We start from the raw sequence: 13,521 nt of genomic DNA on the forward strand, positions 1-13,521 counted from the left end.
TGGAGAGAATTCCAGTGGAAAATAGTCCATAGATTCTTCAGAACCCCTGGAATCCTTTTCCAAAATACACACCGATCGAACAAGTGCATGTTGGAGAGGGTGTGGGGAAGTCTTTGCAGACCACACACTTATATTTTGGAAGTGCCCTCTATTGCACAACTTTTGGTGTGAGATGTTAGACTTATTGGACAAAGTATTTGTTGTTTCTCTACCCAGTGACCCACTATTGGCCGTCTTTGGGGTGGTTCCTGACGCAGGGATGAGCAGAAAAAAGATATACCTGCTGCATATATTGTTTGCAGCAGCCAAAAAGGCAATAACCCTGAACTGGCTTAAGAAAGACCCTCCAACCGTAGTCACATTTCAGAATCAGAATCAGAATCAGAAAAAGCTTTATTGCCAAGTCAGACATAAATCAGACGAGAGAACTTGACTCCGGTTCACACCGATGGAACCATTAATACGGACGCCATTTTTTAGAGGAAGGGTGACACTGGGATGGAGGAGGAGGGAGAAAAAAAAGGATCTTCACACTGTGTATTAATACCTAGTGTCAAGGTGCAAAAAAACACCTCAGCACAGAAAAGCAACATACACACAACAAAACAACATCATAACTTACATGGGTATGGGGGGTGGGCAAGTCGGGGGGCGGGGGGGGGGGGGTCCCGGCACAGTTCATCCAAGTGAGTGTGTGTGTGTGAGCGGTAAGTCTGTGAAAACTTCGCCCCAGAGCTGCTCCTTAGCCATTGTCCTTGATGTTATCAGACGGCTCGGTACAGTTCTGAAACAGGTCCACAGATGTTTTTGAGAGAGGGGGAGGGCTAGTGGGGGCAGAGCCACTTGTTTACATTCCACCAGGGAGATTGTGACTAGAGCAGCGGGCCAAGCTGCTCTGTCAAGGTCAGATTATAGAATCAACAATTGTATTGAAAGAAAGGAAACAGGCAGACTCCAGTAATTTTCCGTCTGCCGTTAAGTCTCTGGTTCCTCAATGACGACTCCAAACAGACGAATTTATGATCAATTCCCTCCAAGCCGAGCTTCCAACTTCTCCAGGGTCTTCTCCATCCCGCCAATGAGCTCAAAGACCGTCGCCAGCCTGCGATTCTGTTCAAGAATCGCATCCAGCTTGCGGCTTTGCTCTCCCAGTGTTAAAGTCTGAGTGTTGATTGCCTTGTTTGTCCCTTCAGCCACGTCCGGCAGCTCTGAAACAGCCAGAACAGCTGTCGACGACTTACGCGTTTGTCGATAGGCCAGGAAAATCCCCACTCCAATTAGAAGAAATCCTGCTATCATAAATCCAATTATGAAGCATCTTCAAAGTCCTCGACAGACAGAATCGCCAAACACAACGGTTTCCAATGTTTCCAGGAATCCATTGTGTATCCAGCAAAAAATGTCCCGTCGGGGCAGGAGGACTCCCTTACCCCCTGACTTCTCGTCGCAAAAATTTGGTCAATTGTGCTGAGAGACCAGTTAATCAATTCCATGATTGTAGAGTTTCGGAGGAGTGAAAAAGAGAGACTCTGAAGACCAAACAGGACAAAAGCAGTAGCAGGGCAGATAGATAAGGGAGAACAGTAGACAGTAGTTAAAGGAATTTATGCAATGGAAAAGATAACATGTATGTTGAGATTACAAAATGTACAGTTTACCGATCGATGGCGCCTTGGTTGAAAGTGGTTGGGGACAATTGGTGATGGGCAAGTGCGAAAGAAAACTATTACCAAATCTTACCATCTTGCATGTCGGGTGATTCACTGTTGTTTTTTTTTTTGTGTTTTTATTGGGTAACCAGTCTTTAAACACAAAGTGGCTGTTGGAGGAAAAGAATGGTGTGTTTTATATATTGTTGTTTGTGACCAGTACTGCTATTGTTTCCTTTTCTGGTTTGAAATTAGAATATAAAAATGAAAAAGAGATTGTGTGACATCTGAAACGTGAGATATGTATGAAAATGTTGCTCAATAAACATAAAGTTGAAAAAAAAAAAAAGTCCTCCCCCCCTCCCATCAGGGAGCTGGTCCAGGACCAGCTAACGGCCCTGACACACCAACCCGACGTCGCCCGCTCTCTGCCGACTGCTGTGTCGGCTCGCGTCGCCTGTGTCGGCCTGGGTCGGGCTCACTAGACACACCGCAGATACGACACCCGACGGCGAACTAGCACGTACGTTCTGCGCATGCGTGAGAGGTAATTCCCCTCCATACCAGCAGACAAAACAGACAAACAAAACTCTGGAGAATTACCGCTGGCTGAAATAAATCATTTAGGAAGATAAATGTTGGTTTAATAGATGAAATCTAACAGTTGTAGCTACGCCTGTTAAGAAATTTGCTCCGAAAACTTTTCTGCCTGCCGGCTCCGGAGCTGATTTATGGTTCCACGTTAAATCAACGCAGAGCCTACGGCGTAGGGTACGGCGTAGGGTACGGCGTAACGTACGGCGTAGGGTACGGCGTAGGGTACGGCGTAACGTACGGCGTAGGGTACGGCGTAGGGTACGGCGTAACGTACGGCGTAGGGTACGGCGTAGGGTACGGCGTAGGGTACGGCGTAGGGTACGGCGTAGGGTACGGCGTAGGGTACGGCGTAGGGTACGGCGTAGGGTACGGCGTAGGGTACGGCGTAGGGTACGGCGTACGGCGCGCGTTGCTGCGTAACCTACGCCATAGGCTCTGCGTTGGTGTAACGCGGAACCATAAATCAGCCTTTATTCTGGCGAAGTTTGAAAAAGACTTCACAACAACGGGAAAGCGAGTGACTATGTACATTCACTGAGTGAATATTATGAAAGTAAAATATATATTTCTCGCTAGAAATGTAATCAAAACGCATTTTTATGCAGAAACTAACTCAAAATATTGATTTTATACATAAGAAATGTCCGCCTTTTTTTTTTATTCAGTCCGCAAATGACGACGAAAAGCATTCTGGGAAATTCTGGGAACAGCTGTGAGCTGTTTGACCGACGGCCGACGCCGATTCAACATGTGGAATCGGCGGAAAAGCTGCCGACGGGCGGCCGACCTGTGGCAACGTGCGGGACACACCGTGGAAACTAACAGACGCACCGACGCTCAACGACGGCCGAAAATCGGCTTGGTGTGTCAGGGCCTTAACGGAGATAACAGAGCTTTGGTTTCTGTTCCAGAGCGTCTCCCCCTCCCATCAGGGAGCTGGTCCAGGACCAGCTAACGGAGCTAACGGAGCTTTGGTTTCTGTTCCAGAGCGTCTCCCCCTCCAGGACCCTGAAGACCTACGAGCTGCTGCACCGCATCACGGGGGAGGGGCTGTCGGTGGAGTTCTGCTTCAGCCGCCAGCCCTTCGGACCCGACGGCAACATGGTGGCCGTCCAGATGACGTTCACCAACAACTCCGGCGCCGACGCCAAGAACCTGCACATGGAGGACGTGAAGCTGCAGTCGGGGATGAGGGTCCAGGAGTTCCCCGAGATCGGTGAGTGGTTCCTCTGGCCCAGCGAAGAGTTGGTGCTACTTTGGAACCGGTTCTTCTGGCCCAGCAAAGAGTTGGTGCTACTTTGGAACCGGTTCTTCTGGCCCAGCAAAGAGTTGGTGCTACTTTGGAACCGGTTCCTCTGGCCCAGCGAAGAGTTGGTGCTACTTTGGAACCGGTTCTTCTGGCCCAGCAAAGAGTTGGTGCTACTTTGGAACCGGTTCTTCTGGCCCAGCGAAGAGTTGGTGCTACTTTGGAACCGGCAAGGAGGTCCGGTTTCTGACCCGTGTTCTTCTTCTCTGGTGTTTCTGAACAGAGCTGCTGCCGGCAGGAGAGACGACTACCGTGGTGATGGGAATCGACTTCTGTGACTCAACGCAGGCTGCAAACTTCCAGCTGTGGTGAGACGACGGATGGATGATGGATGGATGATGGATGGATGGATGGATGGATGGATGGATGGATGGATCATGGATGGATGGATGGATGGATGGATCATGGATGGATGGATGGATGATGGATGGATGATGGATGATGGATGATGGATGGATGGATCATGGATGGATGAATGATGGATGATTCCACCAGAACCAGAACGTGGATCTTGTTGTGTCTTGTTGCAGCAGCAGCAGCAGGAAGTTCTTCGTGTCCATCCAGCCACCGGTTGGGGAACTGATGAGGCCCGTCTTCCTGACCGAGAACCAGTTCAAGAAGGAGCAAGGTGAGAACCCAGGTAGCCAGGTACCCAGGTAACCAGATAACCAGGTACTCAGGTATCCAGGTACACAGATAACCAGGTAACCAGGTACTCAGGTAACCAGGTATCCAGGTATCCAGGTAACCAGGTATCCAGGTACTCAGGTACTCAGGTACTCAGGTACCCAGGTATCCAGGTACTCAGGTAACCAGGTACTCAGGTACTCAGGTACTCAGGTACTCAGGTACACAGGTATCCAGGTACACAGATAACCAGGTAACCAGGTAACCAGGTACTCAGGTAACCAGGTACCCAGGTACCTAGTTACCTGAGTACCTAGTTTGGGTGTGTGGGGGGGGGTCCCGGCACAGTACATCCAAGTGATCGCTGCAACGTCGTGGCGCTCGAAACCCGGAGACTGTTGGGGGGGCTGATAAGAGGAGGGGCCGAGGAAGGCGTTGAGTTGAGGGAGGTGGTTATCAGTAAGTGTGTGTGAGCGGTAAGTCCGTGAACTTCGCTCAGAGCTGCTCTCAGCCAATGTCCTTGATGTTATCAGGCGGCTCGGTACAGTTCTGAAAACAGTCCACAGATGTTCCTGAGAGGGGAGGGTTAGTGGGGGCAGAGTCACCTTGTTTACATTCCACCAGGAAGATTGTGACTGGAGCGATCGGCCAAAACCGCCCTGTCAAGGCCAGATTATAAAATCAACAATTATATTGCAAAAACAGGCAGCCTCAGTAATTTTCCGTCTGCCTTTATTCTCTGGCTCATCAATGGCGACTCCAATCAGACGAATTTGTGATCAATTCCCGCCAAGCCGAGCTTCCAACTTCTCCAAGGTCTTCTCCATCTTGCCAATGAGCTCAAAGACCGCCGCCAGCCTGAGATTCTGTTCAAGAATCACATCCAGCTTACGGCTCTGCTCCCCCAATGTTAAAGTCTGAGCATTGATCGTCTTGCTTGATCCTTCAGCCACGTCCGGCAGCTCGGAAAGAGCCAGAACAGCTGTCGACGACTTACGCGTTTGTCGGTAGACCAGGAATCCCCCTCCTCCTATCAGGAGGATGATCAGGGGAAATCCTGCTGTCATAAATCCAATTATGAAGCATCGTCCTCAACAGACAGAATCGCCAAACACAACGGTTTCCAGTATTTGTAGGAATCCATTGTGTATCCAGCGAAAAATGTCCCATCGGGGCAGGAGGGCTCCCTTACCCCCTGAGTTCTCGTCGCAAAAATTTGGTCAATTGTGCTGAGAGACCAGTTAATCAATTCCATGATTGTAGAGTTTTGGAGGAGTGAAAAGGAGAGACTCTGAAGACGAGACAGGACAAAAGCAGTAGCAGGCCAGATAGATAAGGGAGAGCAGGAAAAGCGTCCGCCTTTGTCGAGAGCCGGAAGAAGCAACAAAATAGACAATGAATGGCAGCCTGTGACGCTTTTGGTGTGAATCCAGGGTTATTAGGGTCCTGAACCGTGAGTGACATGTCCCCCCCCCCCCCCCACAGGGAGACTGGTCCAGACTCCGGGTAAGTCTCGTTAGCTTGTCTGACTCCTCCCCCACGGCCTCTCACAGGCCACGCCCCCTCACAGGCCCCGCCCCCTCCTGCCTCAGCCAGACTCACCTGGATGTGGGGTCCTCCACCCCCCCACCCCCCACCCCCCACCGATCCACTCTGAGCACCGTCTGAACGGGATCCGGATCACGGCACCATCACCAAAAACCACAGAGCATGCTGGGAGTCTGGGAGACCAGAGAGCATGCTGGGAGCATGGATCTATTAATAAAATCTGGATGGGAGATCAAAAATGGCCGCCCATTCATTTCAATGCATTTTGCTCAGCCAGTGCATGTGCCGAAAAAATCTCTGACTTCCTGGTTTACTTCCGCGTTATGCGGCCCATAGAGCATGCGCAGTTGAGTCACCTCCCATGATGCTCTGGGGCCTCCCATCATGCCCCGGGGCAATGACGCGAATATTAATATAATATGTATTAATATAATATATTAATTAATGTATATTATTACATGTATAGCATCACATATATGATTAATGTATTAATATAATATAATTACATAATATATATTAATATAAACATCCGTGGAATGCACGGACACGACTGTGACGTCAGCCGTGACGTCACGCCCAGAAAGAGACTTTTCTTTGACTTTTCTGGCCGTTATAAAACATCTTTGACGGATATAAAGTCCATGACTTAAAAATATAGAATACAAAGATTAGTAATAGCCGGTGATTACAGCTGGAGGTTCCTGTGAACAGTTTTAGAGGACGATCTTTTACTATTGCGGTCTATGGGAAAAAAGCTTTCTGTTGCAGTACCGCGGCTGGACACTGGGAGAAACCGGCGTGCTGCTGAGTGGAGACCCGGGGGCTGGTCTGAGCAGTCCTGTTGAAGATCAGGTCCAATGGGGCACCTTTGACTAGTGGTTCAGAACACACCGCTGCATCATGGGAAATGGTGTTTTACAGGAGGAGCCGTGGTTCAGATCCGGGTCCAGACCTGTAGCTTGAACAAAGACGAACTCGTCTTCATTTAACTTCAGGAAGTTGCCGGCGAGCCGAGATTTTATTTCAAGAAGGCCGTCAGCAAGGAGGAGGAGTTTTGAACGAAATGTAGAGCAGGTCTGGATCTGGACCCTAGTGGTCTGTAGAGGACCTGCAGGTCTGGATCTGGACCCTAGTGGTCTGTAGAGGACCTGCAGGTCTGGATCTGGACCCTAGTGGTCTGTAGAGGACCTGCAGGTCTGGATCTGGACCCTAGTGGTCTGTAGAGGACCTGCAGGTCTGGATCTGGACCCTAGTGGTCTGTAGAGGACCTGCAGGTCTGGATCTGGACCCTAGTGGTCTGTAGAGGACCTGCAGGTCTGGATCTGGACCCTAGTGGTCTGTAGAGGACCTGCAGGTCTGGATCTGGACCCTAGTGGTCTGTAGAGGACCTGCAGGTCTGGATCTGGACCCTAGTGGTCTGTAGAGGACCTGCAGGTCTGGATCTGGACCCTAGTGGTCTGTAGAGGACCTGCAGGTCTGGATCTGGACCCTAGTGGTCTGTAGAGGACCTGCAGGTCTGGATCTGGACCCTAAGTCTCCATGGCCACGGTTACATGATGTTTTTTGATTCAGAATTAATTATTCTGAATCAAATTATTCCGAATTAAACTATTTTCCTTCAGTTTACATTGAAATAGTAATTCTGAATTGAGGTTTCCATGGAAACACGTTTGATGGTCTTTCTCCAATTCCTCTCCAGGTCTGGGGGTTGGGAAGGTTCTGATTGGATAGGGGGGGGACCGGAAGTTAAACTACCGGGAGAAAAACTAACTTAGCCGCTACAACTTTGAAAAGATCACAATTTTGATGTTTCCTGTTTCCATCTGTTCTTTTAATGATTTCTATTTATTAAATAAATGGTCTCTGCTCTTCACCAGCGTTTACTGGAAACTTTGTTAGGAAAACCAGCCCAGTGGAATATAAGATCATGGAGACAGACGGGGAGGGAACGAGCAGAAAGAAAGACCGGGATTCATTTAAAGAGGAATGAGTGTAAACATGATCTGGAATTATTCTATTCGGATTTAAAATCAGAATAAACCAGCCACTTACTTCAGAATTAAGTTTAATTTGGAATGGACATTTTCATTCAGAATTAGGTGTTTACGTGGTTATTGTTACTAATTTTAGTAGTAGTAGTGTTGTGTAGTGTTTATTTAGAATATGAATCATATAAAAAAAGAAAGAAATAAGACAATTGTCATAACATGAGACATAACAAAGTTCATATTCGAAAGGGAGTGAGAAGAAGTAAAACTTATAAACTCTCACCCCCTCTCCTTAAATATGACTAGCTAACACATGCAAACATAACATTATGCAAACATAATAACAATAAATGAATAAAAATAAAAAAACAAAAACAATGAAAACAAGACAATAAAAACCTTGTAGCAACATAAGCTACTGACTAGTGTAAGAAAATAAGGATAAAAACAGATAAATAAAAATTAAACACTGTATCATTGCACCCGAGCATTTTGCTCATCCCTGTACCTCTGAAAAATAATATCTTTGTATTTTATTACCTCTGAAAAATAATATCTTTGTATTTTATTTTAAACGGTTTCATATTTGGACATTGCTTTAATTCCATTGAAAACTTGTTCCATAGCCTCACCCCGCTGACTGAAACACAAAAACCTTTCCTGTTTGTGCGTATTAATGTGACATTAAAATGACTTTTGCCCCTTAAACCATATCTTCCCTCATGAATACTAAATAATTTCTGTATATTTGTTGGTAACAGATCATTTTTTGCTTTGAACATTATTTGCGCTGTTTGATAGCCCACAATATCCATAAATTTGAGTATTTTGGACTTCAGGAATAATGGGTTTGTGTGTTCCTTGTAGTCAGCATTGTGGATTATTCTTATTGCTCTTTTTTGCATTATGGTTAATGGCAATTAACCATATTTTTATCCGATTTTAAATCGGATTTAACTTTAATTCTGAATTAAAGAGCAATTAAACTTCCCATGTAAACGCACTCCATGTGAACCCAGCGACCCAGTTTACCCATGATGCTCTGCTGCAGGTCAGCTGATGGTTTACCCATGATGCTCTGCTGCAGGTCAGCTGATGGTTTACCCATGATGCTCTGCTGCAGGTCAGCTGATGGTTTACCCATGATGCTCTGCTGCAGGTCAGCTGATGGTTTACCCATGATGCTCTGCTGCAGGTCAGCTGATGGTTTACCCATGATGCTCTGCTGCAGGTCAGCTGATGGTTTACCCATGATGCTCTGCTGCAGGTCAGCTGATGGTTTACCCATGATGCTCTGCTGCAGGTCAGCTGATGGTTTACCCATGATGCTCTGCTGCAGGTCAGCTGATGGTTTACCCATGATGCTCTGCTGCAGGTCAGCTGATGGTTTACCCATGATGCTCTGCTGCAGGTCAGCTGATGGTTTACCCATGATGCTCTGCTGCAGGTCAGCTGATGGGCATGAACGAGATCTCGGAGAAGCTGGTCCTGGACCCCGACTGCCGGGACGAACACGCCGTGGTGCAGAAGGTGACGGCCGCCGCCAACCTGGGCCGGGTGCCGTGCGGCTCGGACCGCGAGTGCAGGTGAGAGGAACCGTCCTGGACCGGACCGGGTCGTCCTGGACCGGGTCGTCCTGGACCGGACCGGGTCGACCTGGACCGGGTCGACCTGGACCGGGCCGGGTAATGTGACCACCTGACTGACCGTATCTAGGGCTGCAGCTATCGAATATTTTAGTAATCGAGTATTCTACTGAAAATTCCATCGGTTAATTGAGTAATGAATGAATGAATGAATGAATGAATGAATAGCTTTATTGTCGCTGGGTTCTAGGGGCGGGGGGATCCCGGCACAGTACCCCCAGTGAGCACCGCGGCCAGTGGCGCGGCTCTCAAACCTGTTGACTGTGTTGGGGGGGGTAAGTGTATGTAAGCGATGATTCCGTGAACTTTGCCCAGAGCTGCTCTCAGCCAATGTCCTTGATGTTATCAGACGGCTCGGTACAGTTCTGAAAACAGGTCCACAGATGTTCTTGAGAGGGGAGGGTTAGTGGGGGCAGAGTCACCTTGTTTACATTCCACCAGGGAGATTGTGACCAGAGCGATCGGCCAAACCGCCCTGTCAAGGCCAGATTATAGAATCAACAATTATATTGCAAAAACAGACAGACTCAGTAATTTTCCGTCTGTCTTCAGTCTCTGGTTTATCAATGGCGACTCCAAACAGACGAATTTGTGATCAATTTCCGCCAAGCCGAGCTTCCAACTTCTCCAGGGTGTTATCCATCTTGCCAATGAGCTCAAAGACGCCGCCAGCCGCGATTCTGTTCGAGAATCGCATCCAGCTTACGGCTTTGCTCCCCCAGCGTTAAAGTCTGAGCCTTGAGCGCTTTGCTTGTCCCTTCAGCCACGTCCTGCAGCTCTGAAAGAGCCAGAACAGCTGTCGACGACTTACGCGTTTGTCGATATACTAGGAATCCCCCCCTGCAATTAGGAGGAATCCTGCTATCATAAATCCAATTATGAAGCATCTTCAACGTCCTCAACAGAATCGCCAAACACAACGGCTTCCAGTTTTTGTAGGAATCCATTGTGTATCCAGCAAAAAATGTCCCATCGGGGCAGGAGGGCTCCCTTACCCCCTGACTTCTTGTCGCAAAAATTTGGTCAATTGTGCTGAGAGACCAATCAATTCCATGATTGTAGAGTTTCGGAGGAATGAAAAGAAGAGACTCTGAAGACGAGACAAACAAAAGCAGTAGCAGGGCAGATAGATAAGGGAGAGGAGCAGAAAAAGTGTCCGCCTTCGTCGAGAGTCGGAAGAGAGAATCGGATAATCGGTAATCGGATAAAACCTATTTTTGTTTAGTTAAAGAGCAATCATAAATATACATAAGATGTTAGATGTTAATTGACATTACTAAGACTAAATTATATAATCCAGTAGGTTCATGGCTGTTCATTTAAAAACCCTGAACTTACACCAGTCGACCAAATTCACTGATTCACTCAAAAAACTAAGGATCTTACCAAGAAATGTTCTTATTTCTAACCTAAAAATGCCATTACACTTGATATCACACATCAATTAAAAGGTTAGCTGTTTTTCCCACGTGTTTCAATTGAACTTTCATTTGGTTCAAGCAAATTTTAAGTTGTAGTTAAGTTTTAAGTTAAAGTCTTGGTAAGATTTTGAGTTTTGTCCGTGTTCAAAATATAATTCTGATCCTGCTGTATTGGAGCACATTAGCCACCAGCGCTACTTGATGTTTTATCCATCAATGACTACAGAGATAAAACTGAAAACTACCCAGTTAACTTTATTACGTTTTTATTTTTCCCCCACTGTTGCCGTGGTGTCCAGCTGGAAATGCTGCCACACTTTTGACATTTTTGCCTTTTCTTTTAGTTAAAACCAAACATATCCGCCTTTTTCTTCTTCCTTTACGTGCGCGGCGTCAGCGCGTTGTGCCGCATTAAACGCAGTCCGGGCGAAATACGATGCTTTGAGCTGCAAAATTCCTCCATCATTTTTTGTAATCGAATTACTGGAATTATTGGAGGAATCGTTTCAGCCCTAACCGTCTCCAGGTGTAGTTCCTCCTGCAGCCACTAGAGACTCCACAGGTGTAGTTCCTCCTGCAGCCACTAGAGACTCCACAGGTGTAGTTCCTCCTGCAGCCACTAGAGACTCCACAGGTGTAGTTCCTCCTGCAGCCACTAGAGACTCCACAGGTGTAGTTCCTCCTGCAGCCACTAGAGACTCCACAGGTGTAGTTCCTCCTGGAGCCACTAGAGACTCCACAGGTGTAGTTCCTCCTGCAGCCACTAGAGACTCCACAGGTGTAGTTCCTCCTGCAGCCACTAGAGACTCCACAGGTGTAGTTCCTCCTGCAGCCACTAGAGACTCCACAGGTGTAATTCCTCCTGCAGCCACTAGAGACTCCACAGGTGTAGTTCCTCCTGCAGCCACTAGAGACTCCAAAGGTGTAGTTCCACGCACAATAAAAACGCACGCACGGAAAAAGGAAAAAAAGGCGAAAATGTCGAGAAACAAAGGCAAGAAACCTGAAAAAAACCCTGAAAAAACTTGAAAAAACTTGAAAAAAACCTGAAAACCTGAAAAAACCTGAAAACCTGAAGATTAAAATGAAAAAAAACCTGAAAACCTGAAAAAACCTGAATAAAACCTGAATAAAACCTGAAAAAAATGGGGAAAAAAACCCTGAAAAAACTTGAAAACCTGAAAAAAACCTGAAAACCTGAAAAAAACTTGAAAACAGAAAAAAAACCTGAAAACCTAAAGATAAAAACGAAAAAAACCCTGAAAACCTGAAAAAAAACCTGAAAAAAATGGAAAAAAAACCCTGAAAAAACCTGAAAAAAACCTGAAAACCTAAAGATAAAAACGAAAAAAAACCTGAAAACCTGAAAAAAACCTGAAAAAAATGGGAAAAAAAACCCTGAAAAAACCTGAAAAAACCTGAAAACCTAAAGATAAAAACGAAAAAAAAAACCTGAAAACCTGAAAAAACCTGAATAAAACCTGAAAAAATGGGAAAAAAAACCCTGAAAAAACTTGAAAACCTGAAAAAACCTGAAAACCTAGAGATAAAAGCGAAAAAAAACCTGAAAAAAACCTGAAAAAATGGAAAAAAAAAAATTTTTATATTAATTTGCTTGTGTTCACAAACACGATGCTTTGAGCTGCAAAATTCCTCCATCATTTTTTGCAGTCGAATTACTGGAATTATTGGAGGAATCGTTTCAGCCCTAACCGTCTCCTTCCTGGTCTCCACTTCCTGTCTGCTGTGACCTCAGTCCTCCATTTCCTGCTGCACTTCCTGTCCGCAGGTTCGCCGGCAGGACGGTGAGCAGCGGCAGCTTGGTGCTGGTCACCGTGGCGACCAGAGACGAGGGCGGGGCCACGCTGACCGTCAACTGTGAGAAGATGGTGATCGGGACGATGCTGGTGAAGGACGTCCTGCTGGCGCTGACGCAGTAACGGGGCGGGGCCGCGGGCCTGCTGGCCCCGCCTCCTGCTGGCCCCGCCCCTCCGGGCCCCGCCTCAATCTGGCCACGCCTCTTCCATGCCATGCCCCCTCCACGCCTTCTCCTGGCCCCGCCCCCTCCAGGCCACGCCTCATCTAATGAAGATGAAGATCTGACCTGATGTCCTCATACCTGTGTGTGTGTGTGTGTGTGTGTGTGTGTGTGTGTGTGTGTGTGTGTGTGTGTGTGTGTGTGTGTGTGTGTGTGTGGTATTAATTTATTGTCCCAGTAAACATTTCAGCCTCGTGTTTGTTCTGCTTCATGTTGGAGGAATAAAATAAAACCTTCTGAAACATCTACCTTCTTGATTTGTTATTTTCCTCCGACATGTTTAACTTCACATTTTTAATTCAATTATTTAATTCAATTTTATTTGTATAGCGTCTAATACAACAAAAGTTGTCTCTAGACGCTTTACAGAGATCCAGAACATGAACATAAGCATAAACCCCCGAGCAATTATTACATAAACAATGGCAGGTAAAAACTCCCCTAGTGGGAGAAAAACCTTAAGCCAAACAGTGGCAAGAAAAACTCCCCTTTAGGAGGAAGAAACCTTGACCAGGACCAGGATCATAAGGGGGGACCCTCCTGCCGAGGGCCAGACTGGTGGGTCAGGGACGGTAACAGCACAGCAGGCAGGTGGAAGCAGCAACGGGATGATCAGGGGTGGGGACCGCAGGCCAGCATGCAGCTCCTGAAGCTCCGGCCCAATCAGCAAGTCCCAGGTTGGGGTGCAGGGTCGGGGAAGG

General features: G+C 47.0%; 1 protein-coding gene across 8 annotated transcripts in view; it reads left to right on the forward strand.

The window, feature by feature from the left end:
* The window catches only part of LOC133443641 (AP-3 complex subunit beta-2), a 93,889-nt gene extending 81,123 nt beyond the window's left edge, over positions 1-12,766 (forward strand). For 4 of the 8 annotated variants that reach the window (XM_061720730.1, XM_061720732.1, XM_061720733.1 and 1 more), the window contains 5 exons: positions 3,234-3,462; positions 3,776-3,860; positions 4,083-4,180; positions 9,163-9,301; positions 12,572-12,766. In XM_061720730.1, the coding sequence (XP_061576714.1) occupies positions 3,234-3,462; positions 3,776-3,860; positions 4,083-4,180; positions 9,163-9,301; positions 12,572-12,722 (702 nt within the window). In that variant the 3' untranslated portion in view covers positions 12,723-12,766. Of the gene's footprint in view, positions 1-3,233; positions 3,463-3,775; positions 3,861-4,082; positions 4,181-5,664; positions 5,686-9,162; positions 9,302-12,571 lie in introns of all 8 variants that reach the window. The other 4 variants (XM_061720729.1, XM_061720731.1, XM_061720726.1 and 1 more) reach the window with 2 other exon arrangements.
* The last annotated feature ends 755 nt before the right edge of the window (positions 12,767-13,521 follow it).

The sequence above is a fragment of the Cololabis saira genome, chromosome 5, assembly GCF_033807715.1.
Source record: "Cololabis saira isolate AMF1-May2022 chromosome 5, fColSai1.1, whole genome shotgun sequence".
Taxonomy (NCBI): domain Eukaryota; kingdom Metazoa; phylum Chordata; class Actinopteri; order Beloniformes; family Belonidae; genus Cololabis; species Cololabis saira.